Source organism: Lagenorhynchus albirostris, chromosome 1 (genome assembly GCF_949774975.1).
Source record: "Lagenorhynchus albirostris chromosome 1, mLagAlb1.1, whole genome shotgun sequence".
In the NCBI taxonomy this organism is placed as follows: Eukaryota; Metazoa; Chordata; class Mammalia; order Artiodactyla; family Delphinidae; genus Lagenorhynchus; species Lagenorhynchus albirostris.
In genome coordinates, this window is record NC_083095.1 from 189,085,759 (window position 1) to 189,099,323 (window position 13,565).

The 13,565-nt window shown below is 38.3% G+C and overlaps 1 protein-coding gene across 5 annotated transcripts in view; it reads left to right on the forward strand.

The window, feature by feature from the left end:
• The window catches only part of ARHGAP12 (Rho GTPase activating protein 12), a 109,983-nt gene that overhangs the window by 81,048 nt on the left and 15,370 nt on the right, over positions 1-13,565 (forward strand). For all 5 annotated transcript variants that reach the window (XM_060162738.1, XM_060162748.1, XM_060162757.1 and 2 more), the window contains 2 exons: positions 5,425-5,486; positions 9,531-9,612. In XM_060162738.1, coding sequence (XP_060018721.1) covers positions 5,425-5,486; positions 9,531-9,612 — 144 coding nt within the window. The remainder of the gene's footprint in view (positions 1-5,424; positions 5,487-9,530; positions 9,613-13,565) is intronic.

Here is a 13,565-nt window from a genome sequence, read left to right on the forward strand (position 1 = left end):
TTTTTTTTTTTTTTTAGAAACGCTTTTTAACTTATTTTAAATATGGGTAATATGTAACTTCTGAGAAGACCTTTTATAAATTATTTACATTTTGGTAAAAGGGAATTTCTTGGTAATCCTGGAAACATGAGTTTATAAGTGTTCGCATGGGAGTTAAAAGGACAGTTTGCAAATTATTCCCTCAGGCAGTTACCCCTTTCACAAGAGTTTGCCAGTCACCTGACTGCCCCAGACTCAGGGTCCCCTCTGGTGGCCACGGCAAGGAACTGCCTCAGCAGGGTTCTGTTTCGTTCTTCATTTACCTTTGGGTGGAAAACAGGAACGGCTCTGTTAATTCTGCTGAGGCTGTTCTGTTTCCCTGTAAGTGTGCAGCGTCCTTCCCCCCAAGCCCCAGTCTGGCCCCCCCGGGCTTCTGCTCCCCAGAGTCTCTTCTTTCCTCCTGCAGCCTCTGCTCCCTCTTCTCTTCTTGCCCTGTTTGAATGGAGTCTTTTGCCTGTCTTTCCCACTCTTACCCAGTTAATACAAGCAGATTTCTTTTTTTTGGTTCTTTGTGAGTTAAAATCTGGTTGGTGTAAAGCCTTAGTGGTAAGAAAAAGAAACTGACATCGTAATCAGTGTTAGTTACCTCATGGCATCTTTAAATCTCTGCAGATTGCCTATTGAATCTCTCTTTTTAAATTTTTTTTTTGTTAAAACCGTATTGAAATATGACTAACATACTACACCGTTCACCCGTTTAAAGTGTACAGTTCATTGGTTTCTAGTATGTTCAGATAAGTGCAACCATCAGGACAGTCATTTTAGAACATTCATCACTTCAAAAAGCAGTACTCGTTGCTGTCACCCCTCTGCTTCCACATCCCATCAAGCCCTAAGCAGCCAGCAATGTGCTTTCTATCTCACTAGGTCTGCCTCTTCTGGACACTGCACATGCGTGGAGTCGTAGAACACATGGTCTTGTTGGACAGGCTTTGTTCACGTAGCATATGATGCTTTCATTCAGTCTCCTCCAATCAAACCAGATTAAAATTTCATCCCTTAATCTAAATTTTAAACATGTTCATTTTTTCTTGTCTTATTTCCAGTTTTCAAATGCATTGTTATTTTTCATAGTCACTTCAAGTCCTGTTTTTTTTTTTTTTTTTGCGGTACGCGGGGCTCTCACTGTCGTGGCCTCTCCCGTTGCGGAGCACAGGCTCCAGACGCGCAGGCTCAGTGGCCATGGCTCATGGGCCCAGCCACTCCGCGGCATGTGGGATCTTCCCGGACCGGGGCACGAACCCATGTCCCCTGCATCGGCAGGCGGACTCTCAACCACTGTTCCACCAGGGAGGCCCTCAAGTCCTTTTTTGAAATAGGTAGTGTATACGTTTTTTTAAAATTGGTATTTCTCTAAAATATGACTGCCACACGTGGATTAAACAGGATTTTGTAGGCTGATCTAAGAACCTCATCTCTGTTTGTCCCAGTGTGCCTATGAGGATATGCATTTAAAGTTCTCATTTACTGAATACTGAATACAATTTTAAGTATATAATTTGGAAACTTGAACTTTTGACCTTGTGTTTCCAATTATGGTATTAAAATGCTTTACCCACTTTGGAGAAAAGGGCATTTCAACACGTTCGTTACCAAAAGGGTTTAGTGGACAAATCGGCTAATTTTTTTTCATTGAATATTACTATTCTAAAACCTTTTTTAAAAACATGATTTTAACAATTTTTGTAACACTGGTTCTTTAAACATTTTTTTTAATTGAGGTGAAATCCACATAACATAAAATTAGCCATTAACCACTTTAAAGTATATAGTTCAGTGGCTTTAGTGTACTTAAAATGTGTGTAGCTGTCACTCCTGCCCAGTTTCAGGACACTTTCATCCCCTCAGAGGGAGACCCCTACCGTTAAGCGGTCACTGCACCTTTCCCCACCTCTCCTCCCCTCTGCATGGCAGCCTCTAGTTTGAAGGTCTGCATGGATTTGCCTGCTCTGGAAGTTCTGTCACGCTGGTTCTTTTTCAGCATATCACAGGGCCAGGTTACTTACTCTGCAGAGAAAGAATCTTTTTATTACATGATTATAACATGATTAACCAAAGATAAAGATTTTAATGGGAGGTATTGATTTTGATATATAATAATTATTAGCCAAAACTGGGAAATGCTTATCTTACTAAATGAATGTAAAATTGATTAGAAATTCTGGAGCCTGCAAAGTGATTATGAACCTGTGGAAGTTTTCCCAGATTACTCAATAGAACTGACATTTTATTGTTTTCTTGCCTTAATTAGGATAGGACAATCTTACTACAATATTTTTGGTTAAAATTTAACCATATTTTGCCAGTTCATATTAAAACATTCCTGCTTATTTTCAACACGAAGTTTCCCTTAGAGTATCGACATATTTAGACTAAGAAATATTCATGTGTGAGTATGGGCAGTTTTTAAAGGACTTAACAAGGTATTTTTATGAAGTTATTTTAGTAAGCCACACAAAAACATGGGTTGACTTTGAATCGTATTAAGTAGAGAAGAGTACACCAAACAGTATGAAATGGTAATCTGCCTAAATCCCCCCCTGAAATCTACACCTGTATCTGCCTGCTTGTCACTTTGATGTCAAATTCAGAACTTCAGTGTTTAAAAGTTAAAGCTTTATTTTCTCCATCACTGACCTTCTCTTACATTTCTTGGTAGTGTGATAGCACGGCTGCTTTGTTGGTTAATTACTTCAACACACATGTGTTGAGCCCTGGCACCATGCTAGCCGCTGTGCTGGGCGCCGTCATACATGGTGAGCACAGCAGATGTGGTCCCGACGGACAGCCTGACAGTAGGTGGCGAATAAATAATACGTTGCTTTGCATTAGGTGCGACGAAGGAAACAACCTGGGGGCTGTCGTCAGTCATTGGAGGGCAGAGGAGCTCCTACCGCAGGGGTCAGGGACGGCTCCTCTAAAGCTTGTCGTTGCAGCTGAGGGCCCCCAGCTGCTCAAGCTTGGGAGTCTCCCCGATCTTGCCTCTTACCTCCCGGCCTGTCCCTGTCAGTCCTGCCTTCCGAGTCGCTCTCACGTGTGGCCCCTCTTCACCCTCTCAGGCCTCTCCCTGGGCCAGGCCGTCAGCACCTCTTGCATTGATAGGAGTTATCAGAACACCATTCCGGTGGCGCTGCGTCACCTGCTCCCGCCTTGCTCGTTCCGCTGCCCCCCCTCTCTTGCTGCTGCTCTGCTGCACCCCGTACGCTGAGGGAACCTAAGCCGCGTAGAGATGATGCGCTTCCAGCTTCTGTGCCTTCGCCTGTCCGTCGCTTCTGTGTGGCCGACTCCTGTTGCTCGCTCCTGGGTCAGGGTCTCTGGGAAGCTTCTCTTCTTCCCCGCTCCCCTCTCAGGTGGAGTTAGGTATGCCTTCCTCAGAGCACTCTGACTTTGCACACCGCGTGGTAATGGTCATTGTGTTGGTACGTTTTGGACATGGCACATTTTGTTCTTATTTTATGTTCACGTTAGAGTGCTTACCGCTTAGAGCATTAGTGCTTGGGTCTTGGTCCCTGTGAGAATTTCATGAGAGCTCTGGGCCTTTCCCTTGAGCGATGCATGTACACGCACGATTATGTGCGGTGTTGGTCCAGCCATGACTCAGGTAAGAATCCCTGATCCAGAGCGTCTCTTTCCCCCGTAGGCTTTGGCCGTCTGTCACTGCTGCTGTCCCTTCCATTTTTCTTCCTGTTTTGATGCTGGCATTTCCTTCCTGTGTCTGCTTTTTCACCCTGCATAGTTCCAGCTTTGGTGTTTTTTAATAGGCTGTTCCCACCTCCGCCCTTCCAGTTCCTGTGCTCACATCACCAGCGCCCATCCTCTCAGATTAATGTTACTTAGTTCCTGGATCATTGAAAGTTTTTCTTTCCCTCCCTGCTTCTGATGGTAAATTGGGAAAGTTCTTACTTAACGTCCTGTACATACTTATCACCGTGTAATTGATATTTTTATTGAGAGGCAACAGAGAGCTCTTACGAAATGTATCAGACTTGCATATCTAAGGAGATCCAACCTACGCTTTGTGAAAAAATTATAGTAATATGGATATTTCCCAAGTTCCCAATATAACAAAAGTGAATAACATAATAGTTTGTCAGCTTTGTCTATAGATGTGAGTTATTATCAGACCAGGCAAAACTTTCAGACATTATCTTTTAGACATTAGTGAGAAAATAATGCTATGTTTATCTCTCATACAAGAAAGAGTTTTTTTCTAATTAAAGTACATTGAGAAAATAGCTGAGGTAAATAGTTAGAAATAAATTCTGAATTGAGACTATTTTTTCCTGTGTGTGTGTGTATTGTGTGTGTGTGTTTTAACTGAAGTAAAATTGACTGCTTGGTCATTTTCATACAGTGCTTACTAATGGATGATTGCTGTGGGCACAAACGCATTTTGATTAAATTCATTTGACTATAGAAGGCTAGAGCAATGAGAAAGTGCTTCTTCAGTGCCACCTGGAAGAATTTTAAGATAACATTTAACTTGAGCACAGTGACTTTTGCCTTCCTAGGGTTTGATGATAAAGCTGTGTTGCTGTTTTTTACATCAGCTGACTAATAGATCTAGTTTGTCCAGAGCTCAATTTGCCATCTGATAATATGTTTAATGAAGCAACATATTGAATTCTTTATGCCACATTAAGGCCAGTTCTATGCATAGTGCCACTTACTTTTAAGTAATTTATTAAATACAGTCACTGCATTTGTTCTACCTACTTATTTTCACATTCTGACAAAGTAGGTTAGTATCTTAAATAATTTTCAGACTACACTGTTCTAAAATGACAACAAAGTAAACAGTTCCTTTTTTGTGGTATTTATAGCATTGTATCACTTGGTTTGAACAGGAAGTCATAAATCATTTTTCCAGTGCTGATTTGTAGCGTTCACGTGGAAATTTAATTTGATTTTACCTTATGGCTGCTATTCCTTGAGAAGACCAAGTGTTTTTTTGTTTTTGTTTTTTGCGGTACGCGGGCCTCTCACTGTTGCGGCCTCTCCCGTTGCAGAGCACAGGCTCTGGACGCACAGGCTCAGCGGCCATGGCTCACGGGCCCAGCGCTCCGTGGCATGTGGGATCTTCCCGGACCGGGGCATGAACCCGTGTCCCCTGCATCGGCAGGCGGACTCCCAACCACTGTGCCACCAGGGAAGCCCAGACCAAGTGTTTAATTACAAAAATAACTGAAAAAACTTTACAGAAGTATTAGGAAATTATATTCTTAAGGTAGTCTAGAACTAACCATATTACACACTGACTGATCTTTTCTTTTAAGCTAATATTTAGAGTACCAGATCATTTTGATTCAGTCCTATGTAAGAATTTGGACTTCACTGTCTGTATGAATGATCTGTAAACAGTAATACCTCTGTTCCATATCATAGGGTCAAGAGAAATATGGATTATTAAATGTAACAAAAATTACTGAAAATGGGAAAAAGGTTCGGTAAGTACACAGATCATTAATGTTCTCACATGTTTCATCTGATTGATATAAATAAAAACTGAATATAATTATATTCTAGTAGAAGTGATTAACAGGTTCAAAGAATTTCAAATGTGTTTTCTAATATGATGGATATAAGATTGTCAGGAAGTAGAGGAAAATTTTTCTTTGTCTTGACCTATTTCTAAAGGTGAGATTAAATTCAGAGGTGATAAGGCGGAGGATTCTGAGCAGGCATTCGCTTTATTAAAATTTTTTTCAATAAGTAATAAATGCACATGGCAAAATACAAACATACACAAAACATGTGGTCAGAAGTCAGTGACCAGCCATCAGTTTCCCTCCCCAGAGGTAACCAGTTATGTCTAGTGAGGTGTACTGTCTTCCTCCAGAGATAGAAAATAGATACATTTACATGTGCATAGATTAATTTTTTTAACACAGTCTTTTAACAGTTTATCTTGGAGATGGTGCATTTCATTGCATGTACAGCTGACACATAGTTTTTAACTGCTGCATAGTTGTATGTTGTATGGCTGCATCATAGTTTATTTAACTGTTATTTATTTGCAAGTGTGTCTATTGGTAGACATTTAGGATGTTTCCATTTTTTGCTATTACAAACAGTATTACCCTCAGTGTCTTGCACGGTTCATTTTGCAAGTATGTAGCTATGCCTGTAGAACATATTTTATGAAAGTGGAATTGCTAGACCATATGCAGTTGGACATTTTCATACAATTCCAAATTGTGCCCTAAGGCCCTCAGTCAGTTCCAACCTCAGGAGCCTTGGATTTCTTCATGCCTTTGCCCATTCAGTACGTTGTCAAACTCTTTGATCTTTGCTAATAGAGATTTGAGAGAAAATGGTGTTTTTACTTGCGTTCCTTTTTAGTGGGGTAGAGTACCACAAGCCATTTATATTTCTTTTTTGTTGTTGTCCTCGAATTATCAGTTTATACCCTTTGTCTCTTTTTCTGTTGGGTTGTTGGTTTTTTTTGGTTAATAAATTAAGGAAATTAACTCTTTGTAAGGTAAGTTCCATTTTCCCCAGTTTTAAAAAACTGCTGAAATGCTAGGGTTTTATAGCCAAAGTGAGATCAGTCTGTTGTTTAAGAAAGAGTTTAAAATTTACATGTAGTTGAGTTTTTTAGATTTGCTTTAATTGAACTTTGTCAGATTTTGGTACTTGGAAGTTTTTCTTTTAAGTGCTTTGAAATAGCTTTACAAATACTGCAATTACCTGTTCCTGAAGCTGTTCCTTGGTAGAAGTCATGTGAATTGGATCTTTTTTTCTTTTCTCCCTTTTGGGCGTATGTAGTGCAGGTAGGTCTTTGGCCACTTTCCCTGTTTTCATTGCTGTCATTTTTCCTGCGATAATTAGTTTTTTAGATTTTCTACTTACTTTGGAATGCTTTTTGGAATACTTCTCCTAAGAATATCATCCATTTCATTATATTCAAATTTATTTATATAGAGCTGAGCACAGTGGTATTTTAATTTCCTGTATTTTAGTGTTTATCAAACATTTTGTTCTGAGGACCTCTTTAAACTCTTAAAAATTATTGGTTAGTGCAAAGAACTTTTGTCTATATAGTTTATCTAGAATTATTTACTGTAAAAAATTAAAACTGAGAAATTTTAAGAATCTCTATTAACTCTTTTAAAACTAATAACCTGTTACATGTTAACATGAATAACATCTTTTATGAAGAAAACCCCCTGTATTTTCTCATGCCAGAAACTTCCATGAGAAGCGTGGCATTGTTTTATGTTTTCAGAAATCTTTACTATTTGGCTTAATGGAAGACACCTGGATTCTCATCTCTGCTTGCAGTCCGTCTGTTGCAACATATTATTTTCGTTGAAGTATATAAAGAAAATGCTCCTTTACATAGATAAAGTTGGAAAAGGGAGGAATATTTTAATAGCCTTCTCAGATAATTGTGCGTATTTTTCTGCTACACCAAAACGCCAAAAATGTTAGTTGCAATGAAGATTCTGAAAAACTATCCTTGAACTTTCAGTACTCAGTTACATTAAAATCCATGGGCCTGTGTTGCATTGTGAATGAATCTTCACCTATATGCATAATTTTGTAGCATCTTGTAGGTCATTTGGAAAATACTGGTTTACTAAGTTTGCCGATTTTTCAAATGTTGGCACATTTTATTTTATAATATCAAAGAATCATAAATCAGTAATATCATCATCAAAGTCACTAAGTTTTGGAATATTGTCAGCCTCACAGTGGCAGATGTGCCAAGTTTTCCAGAATTCTGCTTTCTATTTGAAAGCTTTGTTATTGTGAACATATACTATCATTTATTTTCCTTGAAATGAAAGGCTCACTTCATTTATTTTTGAGATAACGTCTACCTGCCAAGTAGTCAAGTCTAAATAATCAGTGTATCCGTCAGTTGTTTGTTCAGGAAAAAATTGGTTCCATGAAAAAGGTGTGACTAATTCTACCTGCAACTCAATATTTGGATACTGTCATTCATTCAGTATCCAAATATTCAATATTTGTTCTGAGATACACATTCTACAGTTTTTTTTATTTTGAAAATTAAACTCAAAAAGTTTATTTAAAGTGGAAATACATATATATATATTTTAAAGTGGGAATATATTTTAGCATTTTTCAGCATAGAAAAGTTAGATATTATCTAAAGAAATATAAGATGGAATATAAAATAAATTTACCAATGAAAATAAATCCTTCCAAAATATCTTGAGGTCCACACAAAACAAAATAATAAAATAAAATGATGACAGAACAGGTACCAAACATATGTGTCGTATCAGTATAAATAAATGTAAATGCACTATATTCATCCGTTGAAAGAAAAAGGTGCTCAGACTGAAACACAAAGCAAAACCCAGTTCAATATTACATACAAAAGAGACATCTGAAAAACGATTCAGAAAAGTTAAAACAAATAACACATATCAAAGGCATAAAAAGTAAAGCAGGAATAGGGATCTTAATAGCAGACAGGTTCAACTCAGGGGGAAGGCACTAAGCATCTTTAAAATGATAAAGCACTGTGGATCAATCCACAGTGAAGATCTCATCATTAGAAATAGCCATTCACTGAGTAAGTAATGTTAATGACCATAAGCAAAACAACAGGAAATAAAAGGAAAAATAGAGATTCAGTAGGAGTAAACTTTATTTCACTTTTCAAGTTCAAGTGGACATAAAAAGTCGTAAAATAATCAAGTAGGTCTAATTGGTAGATATTAAATTCTGCATTCTGAATATGGAGAATAAACCTTCTTTTGAGTGCCTATAAAGTTTTCACAAAACTGGCCATATGTTTGGCTGTAAGGCGAGCCTTAATAAATTCCTGTAGAAGATACATTTGACGTTCGTTTTAGCCTGCCAGCAATTAAATTGCCTTATAACGTAAACACTGGTTACCTCTGGAGAGGCGGTTGAAGGAGAAGAAATGGGGCCTTTTTCTGTATACATTTCTACGTTCAGAGTTTTGATATAGTTTGTGTGTTGATTCTGTAATTTAGGAAAGAGTTTTTAAAAGCCTCATTTTAGTAGTAGTAACCTTAGTTATCAACCAGCATGTGATTTATACAATCTACCGCTTACCTGGTATAGCCTTATTAAGGGAAGGAAGATAACTAAGAGATATAAAACAATCTGTATCTACAGAGGATTAGGTAAGATGAGCATGTTTGTCAAATTTTTAATTGTGAATAAGAATTCTTGCCAAATGCAGTGTGCAGTTCATGTGACTCTAAATTAGTGTCCTTGATCACAGATGTGCTGGATTACCCCCATGTGCACACAGTTAGGTGTGTAGTTATTCTGATAACTTACATCTCTCACTGACTTCATTAGTTTTGGAACCATAAAATGATTGTAATTTCCATTAGAATTATATCCCCAGTAAAAACAATTGGAATGTCAGTATGACTGTAAATTGTGGACAACACTGATAACAGCTAAGTAGGTTTTAAGTTTTTAAATTTGGGGGGAAAAGCTGGATACGGAGCTTTAATTGGCCGTCTTTATCATTACAGAAAGAACTGGTTGTCTTCTTGGGCCGTGTTGCAGGGTTCATCTTTACTGTTTACCAAAACTCAAGGAAGTAGCACAAGTTGGGCAAGTATTTCTTTTCTTTGGAGGCTTTCTACATTTAAATTACGTGGATGGTGTCGCACCTGAACTTCACGAAGTATTCCAGAGTCCTCCCAGCTACCGCTAGCTTGCAAATAAGAGTAAATGAGGTTTCCTTAGTTAAAGATGCATTTTGACTCACAAGAGAAAGAAAAGGGCTACTCAGAAAAGTCTGACTCATATTGTTAAAACCAACCAATTATATTTTATGCATTGAACTGAAAGGTGACCTTACTACTTGGGCATTAGAGAACATATATTTCTTGGTCTGTTTTCAGGATGCCAAAGCTTTCCTGTGTCTGTGACTTGGCTCTTTCAGATATTTAGTCAGAAAATAAGCAGTCATGTGACAAACCCCACCTTGAATTGTCATCTGACCCTTGGATACTAGTCAGGTTTCCATGTCTGTATATGACATCAGCCAGCTTTGAGAAGAAAAAGAAATGTCACCATTACCTGTGGGACTTTGAAGCTTTTTGTATATTTGAGTGTTTACTATCGCTACTCCTTGGTTATTTGTAATACAAATACCAAAAATTATAATTTGTGACCTATCATAATAGCTAACATTTTTTGAATGCTGAAAATATATTAGGTACTGTTCTAAGTGTAGAGGATGGTATATATATTATCCTCTTAACTCTGGGAGAGTACTGTTTATCATTCCCTCTCCCCCTGTTGGAGATGAGAAAATGAAGTATAAAACAGTTCAGTGCCTCGCTCAAGGTCTTACAGCTACTAAGTGACAGATCTGGGTACCATTTTGGCTCCAGAGTCCATGCTCTGGGTATTTCCAAAAAGGTTTTAAAGTGAAATTAATCTAATGTTTTTAGTCTGCTTTATATCCTGCCTTAACCAGTATTTCTTACACTTACGGAGTTGATTTAAAATTAACAGGACCTGTTGACTTTACGTTTGATAAAAGAGAAATCCACTTGTAAAATTCAAGCAAATTTTAGTCCTCTGCGTGTACAGTGCAGCCATGTAACATTGTTCTGAGCCAAGAGTGCCACAGAGCATATTAGTCCTCAAATACTCTGATGTGGCAACCCCCCAGATCTGCTGGATTGAGCATGAATATGAACTTTCTGGAATGTTTCTTCTCTTTTGCTTCACTGGTGCTTTGATTTGCTCTCTGGTCAGCCAGTACAGTGGAACTGACCTGTGATACGCTTTCCAGATTAAAAGACTGAAATTTTTGTTTGACTTGTCTTAAAGTAAATTGATAATTATTTCTCCTTTTTCCCCTGAGGTGAAGCATATGATACTTTTTTGTTTATATTAATGCATTTCTAGAAGAAGATGCAGTTATTTCTTCTTCCTCCTTGTGGCTCAACTTTTATTTGACACTGAGTGAAGTGAATGAAAGAAAAGGAATGGAGAAGCAATTAGAGATTAAAATAACAAAAAAGTTCCTGAAGAAAGCTGGATAATGGTCATTTATTTGATAATTACTGATCCCTAAAGATTGAAGGTTGTGGTATATACAGATAAAGCAAGTACGTAGATCATTGTGGTAAGTGAGGCATCGTTGAGGTAGGCAGATATGCATGTGATTTAAAGAAAATGAAATTTAAAAAAAAAAATTGAAGATGTTAAGTGAATACCCTGGCACAGAACCATTAGTACAGTCTGGTTGCATTTTATGAAGGCCTCCTGAGGACCTTACGTAATTCACAACTCATGATTAAAACTCATGCCGACAGAGGGTGTGGGGTGTTTCTGTTTATCAGCTAAAGTTGTGTTATAGCATTACCATGTGGTAATAGCAGAAGCGTAGCTTAAAATTCACTGAGCTAGCCAATTTTGAAATTGGAGAATTCTTAATGGAGTTTTAACTTTAGAGATTCACTCTTTGAATTTTTGCCTTTAAATGAAATTTTATTAATATGTTGTTAATAATACAGTACATTATGGTAATCATTTCAGGTTGGTATAATTAAATAAAATATAGTCACACGGTGTTTTATAGTCTTAAAAACTAAACAGATATGATAAAATGCTTGGCTGTACAGTCAATTCTTAATTTTTATTTTATGGCTAATTAAAAAATCTCAAACTGCCTTGCTTTTTCTTCCCATATGTAACACATATTAAGGGAACGAAAACTAATTTAAGTGGCCTAAGTAAAAGCTAGTAAGATTATTCAAATAAAAAGCATGTAAGTATGTGTAGTACATTTTGGCATATACAACACTCATGAATATTAAAAACTGATGAAATATGCAAGGTGCTTCTTAATTAACTCAGTAATTAGGATTGTTCAAAAAGGGGTTGAAAGAATCCTAGCTTTATTTCCCTGCTCGGTCACCAGCGAGATCTTTTGTAGGTAAAATGTTACCCTGTTTATACAGTGAAATCACACCTAACCTGAGGCTAACACATAAGCCCAAAGGACAAAAATCGCCTGTAGTGAAAATTTCCCTTGAGTGTCTCTCGGGAAGATGCTGTGAGAAGTCAGTCTCTTGCAGAACCAGTTTTTTCCTTTGATGTTACAAGAGATTGCTTTTCCTTCAGCTGGGTTCAGATGGTTTGTTCCGGGGCCATGCTGGAGAAGTATGGTTCTTTACAGATTAGTGTCACACTTGGTGCAAAAGCCTATACCGAGATCCCCTGGAAGAAATAGTTCAAATCTTCCAGTTTACTCCAGGGCATATACTCATCGATGGGATGCTGAGTAAAACCATCTGTACTATTTGAAGCTCTGTTTTTAGAAAACCATTCATGCTTCATGTTTATTTTTGGTTTCATGGGTAGTAAAAACTGAGTAAATGAAATGTGCATATGCCACACGCAGCTCCACTGAAAGATAATTCTACACCAATGCTGTATCATCCAGAAGCCACCGAGCCTTTCCTTCTCCTCGGGATAGGTAGACGTCACTTGTTTTCCAGAAAATATTAGTTATCTCCCGGGTTGTTGTATCAGTAACTTAAATTATACTTTCTCTTTTCTTACTTCCTTCACCTCATTTGTTCAGCAGACATAAAAGCCTGCTCTGTTCTGGGCCTGGTGTTAGGCTTGGGGGTTTAGAAGTGAGTAACGTGACCCCCGTCTTCAGAGCTTACACTGTAACAGGGCACCAGCACGTGCACAGTCACAAGACGACATGACATACACTGTGTTCACTGCAGATTTAAATACTCATATTCCTTGAGTATTTCAAAAGTCACCCCACAGATATTGGTAGTTGTTCAAATTCATTTATATGATGCTTTCAAATTTCTAAAAACAGTGGCTTCTTTGGACCAGATAATACTTTGTTGTGGGGACTGTCTTATGCATTGGGGGGTTCAGCAGGTAACAGCAGCACCCCACCTCCAACTGAAAGCGTCTCCAGACATTGCCAGATGTTCCCAAGTGGCAGAATCGCCTCTGGTTGAGCTCCACTGTCCTAGAGGACGGGGAGGGCAAGCTGGGTGGCAGGGCCTCTCCCGAGAGAGGACGGGGACAGGGACCAGAGGACAAGGCCCGCAGGCCATAGGAGGGGCTCAGGGACTCCTCTCCATTCCCCCAAGGCTTCCATTGTGAGTATACGGGAGAACAAGTTAGCTTAAAGTAAGTTGTATAAAGCATTCATCTTAAAAATAAAACATGAATTTATAGAATAAATTCAGAAGTCAGAAAATACTCTGAGATAAATTCTAGGGCCTTTGAAAAATATTTTGGAGATGCAGCTTGGCCTGTGTTACCTGCTTACGGAGTCCTGTTTTTGTCCTCTCTGGTTCCGTTATGGTTTTCTCTTGTACGTCATTTTGCCATTGTGCACTGTAATGACATCGTCATTTTCTTCCCTTTTCCCATCAAGTCATTCTGCCGGCAGGGCTCAGTCTCTGAGCTCCTGCTCTCGCTGCTTTCTTCTTGGACAAACTCTGTCAGCCGCCGGCCTGCTGTCGCATATGTAAAATCTGCTCCTGTGTCCGCTGTCACTGTATGTT